The 17,694-nt window shown below is 41.5% G+C and overlaps 1 protein-coding gene across 4 annotated transcripts in view; it reads right to left on the reverse strand.

The window, feature by feature from the left end:
• LOC147636717 (sorting nexin 1-like) overlaps positions 1-15,453 on the reverse strand; it is a 43,749-nt gene extending 28,296 nt beyond the window's left edge. For all 4 annotated transcript variants that reach the window (XR_015266197.1, XR_015266198.1, XM_086800200.1 and 1 more), the window contains exons 1-5: positions 15,327-15,453; positions 15,073-15,198; positions 14,004-14,139; positions 13,773-13,912; positions 13,600-13,674 (exon numbers count right to left, since the gene is read on the reverse strand). Coding sequence is in view for 2 of the 4 variants with exons in the window: in XM_086800200.1 (XP_086656326.1) it covers positions 13,600-13,674; positions 13,773-13,912; positions 14,004-14,139; positions 15,073-15,198; positions 15,327-15,338 (489 nt within the window). In the remaining 2 variants the exon portion in view is untranslated. The remainder of the gene's footprint in view (positions 1-13,599; positions 13,675-13,772; positions 13,913-14,003; positions 14,140-15,072; positions 15,199-15,326) is intronic.
• Positions 15,454-17,694: the final 2,241 nt, after the last annotated feature.

Genomic DNA, 17,694 nt, shown 5'->3' on the forward strand with positions numbered 1-17,694 from the left:
ACTGTCACAATGCAACAATGGAATATCCCCTGTATAGCCCAAATCAACCACTAACCGAGATAGCCATAATGCCTCCTTGCAAGCCTCTGTGGCTGCAATATACTCGGCCTCTGTAGTAGATAAGGCAGTGCACTTCTGCATCCTGGATATCCATGACACAGCACCTCCTGTGAATGTAAATACATAACCGGTAGTAGACTTCCGGTTATCTGGATGACCGGCATAATCCGAATCCGTGTAACCATGCACTAATGCATCATGTTTGCCAAAGCAAATGCACAAATCCTGTGTGCCCTTCAGGTATCTCATGACACCTTTCACTGCTTCCCAATGCTTCTTGCCAGGGTTGGCCATGTATCTAGAAACCACTCCCACTGCAAATGCAATGTCCGGCCTAGTAGCAACCATGGCATACATGAGACTACCACAAGCTGAAGCATACGGAATCTTGGCCATATCAGCCCTGTCTCTATCTGACTGTGGGCTGTCCATAGCACTGAGTTTCACATATGGAGGCAAAGGAGTACTAGCTTTCTTCCCCCCGTCCATATTGAACCTCTGCAAGACTTTGCCAATGTATTCCTTCTGAGACAAATACAACACATGCTGATTTCTGTCCCGAAGTATCCGCATACCCAAAATGTGATTTGCATCACCCAAATCCTTCATATCAAAGGTTTCATGCAGCCTCTTTTTCAATGCATCCATCTCTTTACGAGATTTCCCGGCAATCAACATATCATCAACATACAAAATGAGAATCAAGAGACTGCCGTCCAAAGCTTTCTTGGTGTACAAGCAGTGATCTATGTCACTTCTCCTGAATTTCTGAGATTTCATGAATGTATCAAATTTATGATACCATTCTCTTGGTGCCTGTTTGAGCCCATAAAGACTCTTTTTCAGCTTGCATACAAGCTTCTCCTTTCCACTTACTGCATAACCCTCTGGTTGCTGCATATATATCTCCTCATGGAGATCACCGTGAAGAAAAGCAGTCTTCACATCCATCTGAATCAAGTCCAGATCATCATGCGCAACCAAAGCCAACACAGCTCTAAGTGTGGTCATTTTGACCACTGGAGAGAAGATCTCATCAAAGTCCACACCATATTCCTGCTTGAAGCCCTTAGCCACTAACCTGGCTTTGTATCTTGGCTTTGCATCAGGTGCAACTTTGAGCCTGTAAACCCATTTGCATGGCAAAACCTTCTTGCCTGCAGGCAAATGCACCAACTTCCAAGTTCCATTTTTATGCAGAGAATCCATCTCTGACTTCATGGCACGCTCCGATAGAGCTTTGTCTGCCCTCTGTAAAGCCTCTTTATAACATGAGGGCTCCCCACAGTCAGTAAGCATCAAATAGTCAACCCCTGGAACAAACCTGTCAGGGGCTCTGGAGGGTCTTGTGGACCTCCGTACCCAATGACCATCATTTGTAGGTTGCTGTCCAGCCTGCATATCACCCATTGGTGGCTCCTGTTCCATGCCATAAGGCTGAAAAATCATGCCCGGTATCTCCTCTAACTGTGGTATATCCATAGGGATATCTTCCGCCATCTCTGGCTGTCCTTTTGGACCATTTTCAGCACCATTTAAGGGCTGGTTTTCTTGCTGTAATGGCTGATTTACAGCCCTTTGTTGTTGTCCATGATGTCCATCATCATCAAAGATGACTCTGCCAGGCTCCTGTTGCCTTGCAGGCTCCTTATACATGCATGTTTCATCAAAAATGACATCATTGCTGCGTATAATCTTTCTATTTATGGGATCCCAAAGTCTATACCCCATTTCACCTTTGTCACCATATCCTAGGAATATGCATTTGTGAGACTTAGGATCAAGTTTGGTGCGCATTTCCCTGCGTATGTGCACGTACGCAACGCAACCAAACACTCTCAAGTGCTTGTATGACGGAGGCTTCCCTGTCCATACCTCTTCTGGCACTTTCCCACCAAGCCTCGTGTTAGGTGACCTATTTATAAGGTGAACGGCTGTCATAACAGCTTCAGCCCAAAAACCATGAGGTAATGCAGCATGTGACAACATAGAACGGACCTTCTCCTGAATGGTCCTGTTCATCCTCTCTGCTGTCCCGTTTTGTGGAGGATCATAAGGAGTAGAGAGCTCCCTCTTGATGCCTTTAGCATCACAAAAGTCCTGAAACTGTTTGGACATATACTCTCCACCATTGTCGGAACGCAAAGCCTTCAGTGTTTTGCCAGTTTGATTCTCAACAAGAGCAACAAACTTCTCAAACACTGAGAATGTATCACTCTTCAAACGAAGAGGATAAACCCACACCTTACGTGTGGCATCATCAATAAAGGACACAGTATTTTGCCCCTCCCAAAGAAAGCTGAGGCATCTCACATACATCTGTATGCACAAGCTCTAACTGAGCATCTTTCTGTCCAAGAGCTTTCTTGTGGGGGCACTGTAGTTGCCTACCATATATACAATGCTCACAAAACTGAAAACTTGAAAACTTTAGAGAAGGCAAGTAACCCAAACGAGACAATTGCTCCATTCCCTTGACACTCATGTGTCCCAACCGGCTATGCCACATAGAAATTTCCGGCAGCTCGGTTGCATTTACATTAGCATGGTGACAAACACCTGCATGCATGAAATAAAGAGTGTCCACCTTAGAGCCTCTGGCAACAACCAGTGAGCCCTTACTAATCTTCCACTTTCCACGACCAAATGTGGTAACATAATCAGCATCATCAAGCTGTCCAGTAGAAAGCAGATTCTTCTTGATCTCAGGCACATGCCTGACATCATGGAGCATAAGCTGTGAGCCATCTGAAAACACAAGCCTCACATCACCTCTGCCAAGAATTTTGCATGCATGGTTATCACCCAAATAAACCACTCCTTCATTGCCAGCAGTGTACCTGACAAACAAGTCTCTGCAACCTGTGACATGAAAGGAGGCACCTGAATCAATGATCCATGAGTGCATACCATGACCACCTGTAAGAAGTGAATGGGCATCAAGTGAAGAAGTAAATAGGACCTCATCCTCACTGCCACCCGCATGTGACACATTGATTTCTTCGATCTTGACTCCACTTTTGCCCTTTGGCTTTACATCTTTGGCTTCATCCTTCTCTTTGTCTTTGCCTTTTCCCTTTTCTTTTTGATCATTTTTCCATTTGTAGCATTGTTTTTTGATGTGTCCCTTCTTGCCACAATAATGGCATTCCAAATCCTTTTTGGAGCGAGACTTGCTCCTTCCCCTTTCTTGGTTTTTCCCCCTTTGCTGGGATCTCCCACGTGCATTCATTGCATTGGACTTTCCAACAGAGTTGTTTTTCCTGTTCATCTCTTCTTGAAGAAGAGCACCCTCAACATCTGCATATGACAGCATAGCATGCAAATTGCTAGTGGCTGTCCTGAATGTGTCCCAACTCTCTGGCAAAGTGCATAACAGAAAAGTGGCTTTGAACTCATCGTCCATTGCCAACTTTTGATTAATGACCTGGCTGACAATACCATTAAACTCATTTAGATGGGCTGTCATAGAAGCCCCTTCCTTCATCTGAAGGCCTATGAGTTTCTTCAACCAATACACTTTGCTTGAGGCACTTTGTTGGGCATACAAGTCCTGCAATCTCTGCCACATTCCCCAAGCTGTCTTCTCTTCACGAATGCTGAAAAGTAATGAGTCTGACACAGACAACATGATAGTAGATCTTGCCAGCTCATCCATATCTTCCCACTCTTCAGCAGTAAGAGAAGCGGGCATCACACCCCTTTCTTTGATAGGCTTGTGCTGCTTTTTCTGGAGCAACACATTGTAGCACTGGGTTTGCCAAATGTCATAATTCTGCGAGCCTTCAAGCTTCTTGATGTGAAGCAATGAAGAGCTCTCACCTGTGGTTGCCATAGCAAAATGCAACCTGTCAATGCCTGACTCTTTGCAAATGTGCAAACACTGCACCCAAGATGTGCAAACACTGCACCCAGAGCACACAAAGTGCTCACAAATGTTCTCCCAAGCTTTATCTCCCACTGCGGAAGCAAGAATGCAACTTTTCTCCCACTTTTTGTGATGAAAACACCAAAATCTGGTTGCTGCAGATTTTGGACAGCAACTTAAATGTGCTCTTTTGCCCTTCCAAAGTACTGTACAGCAGTACTAAGTGCTCACCAATGATGTACCAAACCTGTACCGGCAAGTACAGCAGCTGAAATTGAACCTTTTGGTCACTCAAAACAGTGTACAGCCATGCCAAAACATGCACAAAGCTGTGCCAAATCTGTACCAACAGGTACAGTAGCAATAAATGCTCTCCTGGCTGTCCAAATGAGTGAAAATCAGACTTTTACAGTCCTGTACACTGCATACAACAGTCCCGAACAGAAATTGGGCAAAAGCCCCTTGACTGCAAGCTGATTTCTGAGGATTCAAGGCATAAATGTCTTGCCTGCTGCTTTGCCAAGCTCAACAAGCATACAAACTTGAAAAGCCCCTTGATTTGAGATCAATTTCTGATCATGCATGGTACATTGACGCACATGAAGGCATTTAGAGTGTTCACGATGCTTCCCCTGGCCACATATACATCCAATACATGAAAGCCCCTTGATTTACAGGCACATTGAGTGCTTGTAAGGCATCAACACATTATCCACAGCATCAAATGCGATTGCCTGCAACTCAACCAAATCGGCACAAAAGCCCCTTGATTTGCATTGCAATTTGCTGCAATTTTGCCCAAATGTGCGATTTTTTACATCATACAGCATGTATGAGTGCTTAATTGCACAATTACATCAAAAGCCCCAAATTTCGACATCCAATTTCCTGCAAATTGATCCTGATTTGACCAATTTCCTGCAAATTTATCCTGATTGTGACCAATGTCACCCAATTTTGCCAATTTTGCTCAAAAATTGAGCAATTGGGCACCTGTACCTGCTCAATTGTTGATTGTACTTGCTCAATTGCAAATCCCAAAAAAAAATTGAGGCAAATACCTTGTAATTTTTTGATTTTTCTCTGATTTGCAGAAAAAAGGGGTTTTGCTGATGCTGCTGCAGAATTAGTGCAGATGAAGGACTCCTTTGCAGCAGCCCGTGCGAATCTCTACAGTTCTCTGATGAGACCCTTTTCTGTGCTCAAGCGTTGAAGCCACCTGTAGAAGTGATTAGCGGCGAGTGTGGTGGGCCTTGCCCAACCGAAATCCTATCGCAGCTCTGTGAGGGAAAGCGGGCCTGCGCTTACTTTTGTTGGCGTGGCAGTAGAAACAGGCCACCAGAATGCAGGGACGCCACGCAGAAACGCCCAAATGGTGAGCTTGCATCTTTCACGACCCTCCTCCAGACCCTCGCCACCGCAAAAAACACTACAGGCAAAAGTGCCGACTGCTGCTGTATGTTTACGTTGCCGCTTGGTTTATGCCTTCGCTGTCTCCTTCGCCTAGCGCACACGTTCACACGCTGCCTTGCGTTCGCTTCAGTTTGCTCGACTTATAGCCTTCGCCGTCGACTTCGCCTCCTTAATAAGGATCAACCCCTAGTCGACAAAAGCTGCCGCCTGGGTTCCCTTCGTAGCCAGCTATCTTATGCTGTCAACTACGCATTGTCTGCCTTCGTGGTCACTATCTCGGGTGCTGTCTACATACTGAAGATTAGAACCTTCTACAGGTACAGAAATGTTTCGGCCCTTGCAAGATCTGAGATGGTTCAGTTTTCGCTTGCTAGCGACCTTGCACGACTTGATCAGATTACATCGTTTGCAGCATTAGGAGGTAGTATTTGTGTCGGCGGGAAAAATGGCTCTGATACCAGTTGATGGGGAGAAAACAGCAATTAGGGTTAGAGTTCATTCATGGGAGACATACACAGAGAAGCAAGGGAGAGAGAGAGAGAGATGTGGGGATAAGTCAACTCATGAGGCATGAGTGTGTGACTCCCCTATCACACATGTATATTGCACTAGTACACATAGTGCACTTAGTACATTAAAAGTACTAAGTGTACTATGTACTATAACTTATGGGCTTGTACACACTATAAGGGTGGGCATAACGCCTTTACCCCAACAGTCCACAGTATCTAGGGGATAATTTCGGAGATCGACTTGTCCGTAAAGTCTCGGAATCTTTCGGAACTCGCAAATACACCATCATTCCTTCAGAGAACTCTGTAGGTAAACGATGTCTATTAGAATAAAATCTGTCTCGGTCTTGAGCACTTCTGATAGATTCCTTCGCAACTTGTAATATTTCTTCCATATCTTGCAAAAAATTACGTACTGCATCATGCTGAAGTCCTGAGAATCCTACTGTAACAGGTGATCTAGGTTGAAAACCATACATAAGCATGAAAGGACTAAAATCTGTACTCGTATGCTTAGTACTGTTATAAGCAAATTCTCTCATAGGAAGATAATCCTCCCACGAACTCTGTCTTTTGGATACATATGCTCGAAGCATATCCTCCAAAATCTGATTCACTCTTTCTGTCTGGCCATCAGATTGAGGATGATCTGAGAAACTCAAATTCAAAGTTGTTTCCAACTTCTCAAAAACAAGTTTCCAAAAATCACTCGTAAACCTTGAGTCCCTATCACTAACTATGTCCTGCGGTAACCCGTACAGTCTAAACAATTGCTCGATAAACTGCCGTGCTAATTGCATAGCTGTAATAGTCTTCCGGGTCGGTAAAAATCTAGCCATTTTTGTCAAGCAATCTACCACAACCCAAATAGAATCGTGGCCTTGATGTGTTCTTGGCAATCCGGTAATAAAATCCATGAAAATACTTTTCCATTTATTACCTGGGATTTGCAAAGAATGAAACAACCCAACCTGTCTAAAGCGTTCAGATTTATTTACCTGACAAATTTGACACTTGAGAACATAATCTTCTACATACCCTTTTATCTTTAGCCAATAAAAAGTGTGTTTCACTAATAATAGCATTCTGTGTACCCCAGGGTGTCTAGCAGAAGGGGCGTCGTGACACTTCTTAGGAATCTTGGACCGAATGTCCGGGATCTGGGGTACACAAATTTTGTCATTACGGAATAGTAAACCATTCCGAATCATCCACTGGCCTCCTGCAGCCTGCATGGTAGACTGCTCAGTCATTGAGTCTTGGTCAATCAATGAGCTCCCGTCTTGGATCTTCTGCCAAAATGGACCAAAATAACTATCAATCCTACAAAGCCCTCTCAATGACTGAAATAAGTCAGTAGAAATCTCGGTGAACGACAAAGTATTCACCTCTCTAATTCGACTAAGCGCATCTGCAACACTATTCATGGACCCTTTCCGATAAACGGATCTCAAAATCAAAATCTTGCATTAACTCAGTCCAACGAGCTTTTCTTCCTCTCAAATCATTCGCATCACACACATACTTGATTGACTGATGATCAGTCAATACCACAAACTTGGAGCCATATAAATAATGTCTCTAAACCTTGAGAGCATGAATCACAGAATAAAGCTCCTTCTCAAGGGTTGGCCAACGAGATTGAGTGTCATCTAGCTTTTTACTTTCAAAAGCAACCGGTCTACCATCTTGAAATAGAGCAGCCCCGATGGCATAGTCACTGGCATCAGTTTCAAGAACATAAGACCGACTAGGATCGGATAATGCTAAGATAGGTGCTTCCTTGACTTTATCTTTCAAAAGTCTGAAGGCCATATCCAAATCGTTATTCCAAGTGATAGGCTGATTTGACTTACGTCCACGACCTTTAAATAAGTCGGTCATCGGTAGTGTGAGCTGAGAGTACTCCCGCACAAATTTCTGAAGAAAAACAACAAAACCGAGAAAAGAACGAAGTTGTTTCACTGTTCGTGGTATAGGCCAGTCCACAACCTTCTAAACTCCGTCATAGTCAATGCTCAATCCATCTCTAGTGATCTTGTGTCCCAAGTAAATGATTTATGTCATAAAGAACTCACATTTACTTAATTTAGCATATAATCAATTCTGTCTTAAAATAGATAAGACAATCGTGAGGTGTCTAACATGATCCTCAAGAGTACGACTATATATCAAAATATCACCCAAGAACACCATCACAAATTTTCCCAAATATTCACGAAAAAGATCGTTCATCATTTGCTGGAAAGTAACTGGAGCATTGGTTAACCGAAAAGGTAATACGAGAAACTCGTAATGGCCATACCTAGTTCGAAAGGCGGTTCTTTCGACATGCCTTTCATGAATACGTATCTGGTGAGATAGCCAGTACGTAAATCTATCTTCATGAAATATTTCGCTCTTGCTAACCGGTCAATCATGTCATCTGATCTAGGGAGAGGATAACGGTTCTTAATTGTCAGCTTGTTCAATCTCTTGTAATCTATACATATTCTCCAGGTGTTGTCCTTCTTTCTCCTAAGCGACACAGATACACCCCAAGGTGATTTACTTGGACGGATCTGGCCCATCCTTAAATAATCTTCAAGTTGTTTAGCCAACTCATCTTCCTCAGCTTGGCTCATCCTGTAAGGTGGAATACTGACAGGATGGGCACCAGGGATCAAATCAATACGATGATCTACTGTCCTTTCACGTGGTAAACCCGATGGCAGTTCCTTAGGAAATACATCTTGAAACGAATCAAGTATCTTCTGAAATTCTTTGCTTTCAAACACACTTAATTCATTGACATCCATGGAAGGTATGAGAAATGAAAAAAGTGGAATCAATACACAATGGAAAGCGGTATACAAAGAAGAATCCATTATATTTCCAAAATCAACTGTATTTACAAGAGGTCCCTGAGAGAGATGTATGCAATCACCTAAAATACTATACTGGGTATCCTTATGCTGAAAAGAAAAAATATGACTAGACCAATCTATCTGGACTTGAAGAGTCTTAAACCACTCAATCCCTAATAACAAGTCTACATTTTCTAGGTGCATAATATAGCATTCCAGAGTATCTTTGGAGTCCTGAATCTAAATTGGTAGCATCTCCACCTTTCGATCCCATACTTGTCTTCCCGCAGGTAAGCGTACCTCATAGGTATGATCGTTGGGTGTCGTATCAAGACTCAATTTCTGCACAAGTTTGTAGTTAACAAAGTTGTGTGAGCTACCAGGGTCTAGAAGAATGTGAATTCTATGGCCATTCACTTCTCCATAAACTCGAAGAAGATCATGCAAGCCAAATACTTTAGAGTTGAACAGACAATCAAAACATGTACTAGGGCGAGAAAGTACAGTAACTGACATACCTCTCAAAGACAGCTGATTAGCTGCCTTTGGCTTGGGTCCTGCGTTGGTCTTTGCACCCTTTTGCTTCGGGCACTCGTTACGCATGTGTCCTTTTGCTTTGCAGATGAAACAACGTCCCTCCTTCTTGAGCTTTAAAGCCTTAAGGTGTCGTTTCTTCTTCGCTGGTATCGAACTTGAATTCTTCGAAGATTGATCCTACGAAGACTTTCCTTCAGTCGTGTTAGCCATAGGTGCGGAGAACTTTCTTTTGTGCTTGTTCCCCTGCTCGGGGAAAACGGGTTTAGACTTGGAAGAGATCATTGTATCATCATAGATATAAGCTGAATGAATGGCTTCGTCCAAGGTTTTGCATTTGTTATTTTTAACCTGTAAACGGTATGAGTCTGGTAAACCAGCTACAAAGAACCCCAAAAGAGTAGTGGGATCCATCTTTGTAGCTTTCATTTGCAAGTCCCTAAACTTCTGGAGGTAGACCTCATAAGTGAGGTGCTGCGAGGTCATGGTCAAAGCTGTAAACCGAGCAATAACATCATAATCATCCTCTTTCTTAAGGAATTCCTTCTTGAAGACGTCTTCGAATTGTGTCCAAGTTGTTGGCTTAGGGTTGAGTTCCTTCCACCAAAGCAAAGCTTTGCCTGAGAGGAAACTTGCTGCTAACTGGATCTTCTTTCCATCATCATATGGATAAAACTGAAAATGGACCTGCCACTTATGTAGCCACCTTGGTACGCTGCTTTTGCTCGCCCCCGAACGGTTCCGGAGTAATTTTGGGACCTAAAGCAGAGGCCAAGGTATCCATACCCGAAAGAGTAGAGAGGGTACTGGTCAAGAGAGAGATGTAGTTCTGCAAAGCTTGCATCTGGGCGGCGATTTGTGCCTAACGTTCCAAAGAAGAAGCTTCGAGAGCAACTTTGAACTCTTGGAAATCTGATTTTGACACACAATCGTCAAAAAGATCGGAATCAGTATCTTCCATAGCCGGCAAGCCTCGTGTTCGACAAGGGGCTCCAACTCCGATTCTTGGGTCGACATCTTGAAGAGGGCAAGCAGAGAGAAATTTCGATCTTTGCACAAAAAAGTGCGAGAGAACTTGAGAGCGTGAGAGCTTGAAAACTTGAGAGATGTGTGGCAAGAAGCCCACTTAAGGGGTTTATATAACCTTCCCCAAAAGCAACTTGAGCTTTTGCTTTTGTGTTTTTTTAATATATATATATGGAATATATATATATATATATATATATATATATATATATATTCCATATATATATATATATATATATATATATTCCATATATATATATATATATATATATATATATATGTATATATTCCATATATATATGGAATATATATATATATATTCCATATATTCCTATATTCCATATATATATGGAATATATGGAATATATATATATATATATATATATATGGAATATATGGAATATATATATATATATATATATATATATATATATATATTCCATATATATATATGGAATATATATATATATATATATATGGAATATATATATATATGGAATATATATATATATATATATATATATATATATATATATATATTCCATATATATATATATTCATATATATATATGGAATATATATATATATATATATATATATATATATTCCATATATATATATATATATATGGAATATATATATATATATATATATATATATATATATATATATATATGGAATATATATATATATATATATATATATATATATATATATATGGAATATATATATATATTCCATATATATATATATATATATATATATATATATATATATTCCATATATATATATATATATATATATATATATATATTCCATATATATATATATTCCATATATATATATATTCCATATATATATATATATATGGAATATATATATATATGGAATATATATATATATATATATATTCCATATATATATATATATATATATATATATATATATATTCCATATATATATATATATATATATATATATGAAATATATATATATATTCCATATATATATATATATATATATATATATATATATATTCCATATATATATATATATATATATATTCCATATATATATATATATATATATATATATATATATATATTCTGGTTTCTTTTTAAAAAAACACCTTTAAACCTTAAAGGGGCCTTTAAACTCTTTTAAAAAAAAGTTTAATCTAAAAAAAACGAAAGCAATCCCAAATCGGCGAATGCTTTTACTGTTTTTTTTCCCTCCTAGATTTCGCGCTGCCGGCGCTTGCGTTGCTGTCGCGTCGCCGAACTTGCTGCCGTTGCCTACCGTGCTGCCGGCGCCGCCTACGCCCGGGTGTCCTTGGCTATGTGCACCAACCTTCGCCTAGGCTTGGCTGCCTCCGCAGGCCTGGCCGCCAGTCAACGTAGGCTTGGCCGCTTACATAGGCCTAGTCGGCTGCCAGCCTGGCCTGGACGCCTACCTGCGTAGGCCTGGGCGCCGGCCTGCGTAGGCCTGGGCGCCGGCTTAGCCGGCCGTCTCTTCGCTTGCGCCTACAACAGCATACGACCAGCACGCGACCGCCCTCCAACAGCACACGACCAGCATGCGACCGCATCTCACGCTTTCTCTCTCTCATTCAAACAAAAAACGAATATGCTTTTTTGTTTTCTGTTTTCTCTCACACCTTGTTCATGTGACTACACAAACACAATCAGTCTTCTTCTTGCAAAGCAAATCAACCCTATTAAACCACCTTCTCCATCACGGGTTCTTTGATGAAAAAGCACATACTATCAGAAAAAATAGCAACATGCATAAACAAAACAGCAAGCTTCTTGAACACATATCTTTCTTCGACCTCATCTTCTCTACCTACCGACTTGCTCGTTTACGAGACTTGCTCTGATACCACTGTCAAATCCCCATGGGATCTCCTCATAGAACGCTCCTGGTACGAGACTCGAAACCTGCAAACAAACCAAACAAACAAGAAGGGGGTGCAGGCCTGACTCATCTCCCAACCATGACAGCTGTAGGCAAGCCCACAGTCTTGGCTGTCCCCACCGAGCCACGAGCTGAGCTAACTAGGTTGACGTACCAACCAATCTCCACCTCGCGACGTCCCATACCGCCATGAAGCTACCCTCGCGGGCCTCGAGATTGCTCTGCCGGCCTCGGCTGTGTAAAGCAGGTGCACGTCTGCACTAGATCCAGGCTCCAGACCATAGAGCTCTCACAAAGACACGCGAGACTCTATATGACTAATGACTAACCTTGGCCACCCTTTTATAGGCTCTTGGTAGGTCATCGGGCGTCCACACTTGGGCGCCCGCCCGTCCATACTTGGGTGCCCGCCCATTAGTCTATCCCTAACTCAGCTCGCCAATCAGCCTGCCTAGCTCCAAGCTTCCCCAAACCTCGAAGCTAGTCTTGTGTGCGTGTAGCACACGGTAGATACACACTGTGCACATGACAGACTCGGGGAAGCTTGGAGCTAGGCAGGCTGATTGGCGAGCTCAATTAGGGATAGACTAACGGGCGGGCACCCAAGTATGGACGGGCGGGCGTCCAAGTGTGGACGCACGATGACCGGCCAAGAGCCTATAAAAGGGTGGCCACATTAGTCATATAGAGTCTCGCGTGTCTTTGTGAGAGCTCTATGGTCTGGAGCCTCGATCTAGTGCAGACGTGCACCTGCTTTACGCAACCGAGGCCGGCAGCAATCTCGAGGCCCGCGAGGGTAGCTTTGTGGCGGTATGGGACGCCACGAAGTAGAGATTGGTCGGTACGTTCATCTAGTTAGCTCAACTCGTGGCTCGGTGGGGACAGCCAAGACTTGTGGGCTTGCCCACGGCTGTCAAGGTTGGGAGGTGAGTCAAGCCTGCACCCCCGTCATGTTTGTTTGGTTTGTTTGCAGGTTTCGAGTCTTATACCAGGAGCGTTCTACGAGGAGATCCTATGGGGATTTGACACATCAGTGCTTAATAAGAAGTACAAGTGCAAGATGAAAGAAAATACATAAGATTTCCAAGGGAGAGAAAGACTAACGAAGCATACAGTAACAAAACTATTGTAAACATATAAAAATGTGTCGTGCACATATATAATTACTAGTTAGACTAAAGCTTAAGGAATAAACATATCTTAAAAGTTAGTTGTTAATGAGATGAGCCAATTGCTATGCTCATGCCTTACACCATAAGGATAGGTTCTAGCGGTATGGGGCCCACAACGCTTGGGTGAGAAGCTATTCTAGGTATTGCTCTAAAGTTCAGGAATGCAATGTTCACAGAAAATGTGCACAAAAAGTGCATATGCATGCAATGCGTGCGTGCGTGCGCGCGCATGCACACATGCACACACTCACTTTGAACATTTGCATGAAATCTCCGGGTCTCTTCTGAAACACGCTCCCTTCTTGTGATCTGGCTCTTTCTGCAGCCTGCAATACAAGAATATTATTGGGGTAAAAATGTGCTGGTTATTTTGAAAAAGCCAACTATTTATGGGAAAACAAAATTCTCTAGTTGAAAAAATTACCCAAACTTCCTCGTCTGCTTGTAAAAAGCTTCGCAAATCCTCACTAAGGCGTAGATGTGGATGACTTGCAATGCGATTTAAAAATACGTCTAGTGCCCTCCGGCGCAACTCAATGAACTCAGCACTGAACCGGAATTTCTCTACATAAAGAGAGGATAGCAAAGGTGGAGCATACCTACCATGTAAAAGATGGCAAAATAGAAGCAAAGGCTTATAAAGAAAAAAACTTACCAACAGCACTTTTTTCTGGAAGCGGGGGTATGAAAATGCCTTTGTATCTCTCTGCAAGGCGTTCTTGGAGCCATACGAAATCATTATATCGCCGTATTACTATCTTTTCAGGCCCACGATACTCAGGCATATTTGTCTGACCAGTGTTAGCAAAGCATATCATAGCATGTAAGAAAAAGGCAGAGAAAGGAGTCCAATTATGATGATGTACAGATTCAATTGAAAGAACTTTATGACTCAAGGTATAGCATGATGTTGCATAGACCCACATAGAAGAACAGAGGAGTTTCCTAACTGAATACATCCTTCAGTGTGGATCCTTCATCCCTCCACCCCCCCAAACAAAAAAAAAAACCCTACAGATCATGAAAGGATTCTTTTGTGGGCCCACACACATCTATGTCAACATCAAGGAGAGGTGGCTCGTCAAAAAGAGAATCCACTGTAGCATCTCCTAGTGCAGTCTCATCATGTCTGAGGACCACAACATCCATCACTGTATCCCTGTCACCTCTAAATGCCAAACCATGATCTGTATGCATATCATCCATGGCATGCCCATGTAAAGAGAGGACACCCTGTGGTTGGTCACAGAATGGCATCAGCATTCGTGTCTATTGTGAGTACCCTTGCACAGAGCTGGATATAGAGAGCCAAAGCTCAAGCTACTCCATGCTCAAGGTGAAGGTCTACCCTTGCAGAGACATGGCCACTCGCCCTCAAATCTCTTACTGGCCAGCATCTCCTCCATACGAAAGGACCTTCAGAAGCTAATGTGAACTTGGGAGAACTAAGGACTTTGTCTTCCATACTTGTCAAGAGGGCATTTTGCCCACATAGAGGAGCATATTGAAGTGGCGGACTCCTAAACCTATGTGGGAGTTTTTTCTTGTCCAAGATTTACCATGAGATAAGCAAGGGTATCCTGGCTGCACAGCAGCGGTAGTCTCATGATCATACAAAAGTTGTGGGACTCTGTTGGTGCCATGCGCGTCTATATCAGCCGCACAGAGCCTACCTTGGTGATGAAACCCTAATTTTTCCCCTTTTCTGATGAAGCCCTAAATACCTTGGTGCTGACACGGTATGAGATGTAGGCCTGCACGCCATTGCCGAGCTTCACAGGGTCGGAGACAGACACGATCAGAAAAGGGGGCTCGGCGCTAGGGGTTGGTCCTGCAAGCGAGCTCCTTTGCTGCAGAAAAAACCCCCAAAAACAAAAAAATAATAATTCAATTAACACGATTACTAGCTGCGAGTTCGATCTAGAAAGATAACAGACTAATCACACACGAATTACAAGGTTTAAGCTTGAGATCTCACTCTGGTTATCATCTTGGCCACGCAACGATCAGAAAACAAGCTTCACTGCTGCACCTTTATGTCGAGCTCATTTCCATTTCATGCGAGAATATACGATTTCGTCGCTAAAAGCTCATTTTTTTTTAATTTGGAAATTAATTAATCAAAGTAAGTATTTTGGTGCCTTATTTTATATGATGAGATTATAATCTCAACATCTAATAAATATATTTAATGGAAATGCAAAAAACATTTTGGTGCCATATTTATTATCATATGTTGAGATTATTATTTCCAAAAATTATGGGTAAAATATTAGATCTTACATATGCTTAAGGTTAGAATAGTGTAATTTTCTGGTGATGCTCTTTAACGTTAGAATGCCAAAGAGAAGAAGACTAGATATTATCATTTAAACCTCCGCGTTATGGGTTGAAGTCGCTTGAGAATAATCCTTCTACGTGCCACAACAGCTCAGCTCCTTTTATCAAATTTGTTGCATAATCCTTCTAGCTGTTTTGCAAGAGATACCACAATCCCCCCTTTTATCTAATTTGCTACATGGACCATGCAGTGTTGTACCTGTCTCATTGGATTCACTACCAATCATCTTACATGGAGAGTGTTCTTTTTTGGATGACTCCTCACACTGATATGTTTTGTTAATTACTAGCACAATGTCAAAATGGTCGCATAGGGTTACACTTCTAATGTGTTGACTAAGGATAGAGCCATTTATCATATCACCACAGGAGCAATTGTATACCTCTTTGATTTATGACTCAAGATATAAAGGAATTCTTATGGACTATCCTATGTGGGCTTATGTCCCTAGCTCTTGCTTCACACTTTGTCACTCAATAGGGTATGTTTGTGTTCGAGTGGCAAGAGTTTACTCATTTGTGTATTTGGCATTTATGATTTGGGGGGAAGGGTGTGTTCTCCTAGTTAGGTGTGAGAGTTCTTTCATGTTATTGTACGGTTCGTTATCTCAAAAACTCATTTAAATGGGAAACACAAAAGAGAGAGAAAGAAAAAACCAAAATGTGGATCAAATGTTATAGATGAGTTATATGGATATCTGCATTATGGAGGTCAAGGAGGTGGATGAGATCTAGATAGTTCTATGGAGGATTATAAAATGGAATACTTTGCTTATCTAATTTAAGCTCGGTTATTGGATTGATCTAATTACTGAATCTCTTGTGTCCATCTTAATCCTTATCCTGAATCATGTGTTAATCCTTATCCTTAATAGTGTGTTTAATCATGGTATTTGAGCCTCATTAGGTCCAACGTTTAACTGAAGAAGAGGTTTATTAGGATGATTTTAATTTGGAAGGTAGATTAGGAAGGTTTAGAATGTCATTGGTAATTAGGGACATCATTTTTATTATTATTTTTTATTGTAAATGGACACCATTTTGTTGATTCTTCAGCTTCTCCATCGAATATGTAACACGTGCAACAACAACTGCTCGTGCACAGCATCATGCTTTGCCGGCCGAAGGGAGAGTTCCTGACCGCCCACTCACCCGCCCATGGAACAAGGGGATCCGCTTCAGCCGGTGAGAAATGCCTAATCTATAGGGCTGCCCACGCTGCCCTGTTTTTCTTTTAGCGTCCCTCTGGTGCTCTTTTTCTCACCACCATGCAAAACCATAGCATACCGAATAACATGATGGAGAAAAATCGGGCACCTGGGGGGAGTGTTTTTTTTTTTTACAAACCAAAAATTCATTTTTTTTCATTGGCCATTTGCAACCAGAATCTTACTCTAGGATAGATTGTGGAAGAGTAGAGAATTCACAAGAATTGATTTAACCATAAAAACCAATGCTTTGCAAGCTTCAATTAAATCAAATTAATTGAAATTCAAACACTTAACAATATTAAAATACTTAGCTCAATAGACCATGCTGGGTGCAATCTTCCCCTCCTTGTGTGTGGCCTTCCCCCACACAAGGGTATTTAATTAGCTTTTTCAAAAATAGGCCATAGCCCCCAAATATATACAAAATGTGCTTTTAGAGAGCACGGCACTCTTCTTTTACAAAAATAGAGTGTGTAATATTGGGACTAGGGTAAAGCCATAGGCTTTAATAAATTCCACATTATAAATGTATCTTTCCTAAAGTTCAAAATGGAAAAATCATTTGCTAAGGTTGCAAGCTACTATGCTTGCCAAAAATTAAATATGATGAACCAAGACATTTCTTCCAAAGTAAACTCTTCATTTTCCATAGTCTTCATCACCTAAAAATATAAGCCCAATTAATAATTAAATTAATCTCACAAATATTAAACAGGCACAAATCATAACCAACTCATGACTACCAGGCTTAAGTACCCCAGGAATCACCCTGCCATACGAACCTAATTGAAATAA

This window comes from Cibotium barometz, chromosome 7 (assembly GCF_041138505.1).
Source record: "Cibotium barometz isolate CiBa-2024 chromosome 7, ASM4113850v1, whole genome shotgun sequence".
In the NCBI taxonomy this organism is placed as follows: domain Eukaryota; kingdom Viridiplantae; phylum Streptophyta; class Polypodiopsida; order Cyatheales; family Cibotiaceae; genus Cibotium; species Cibotium barometz.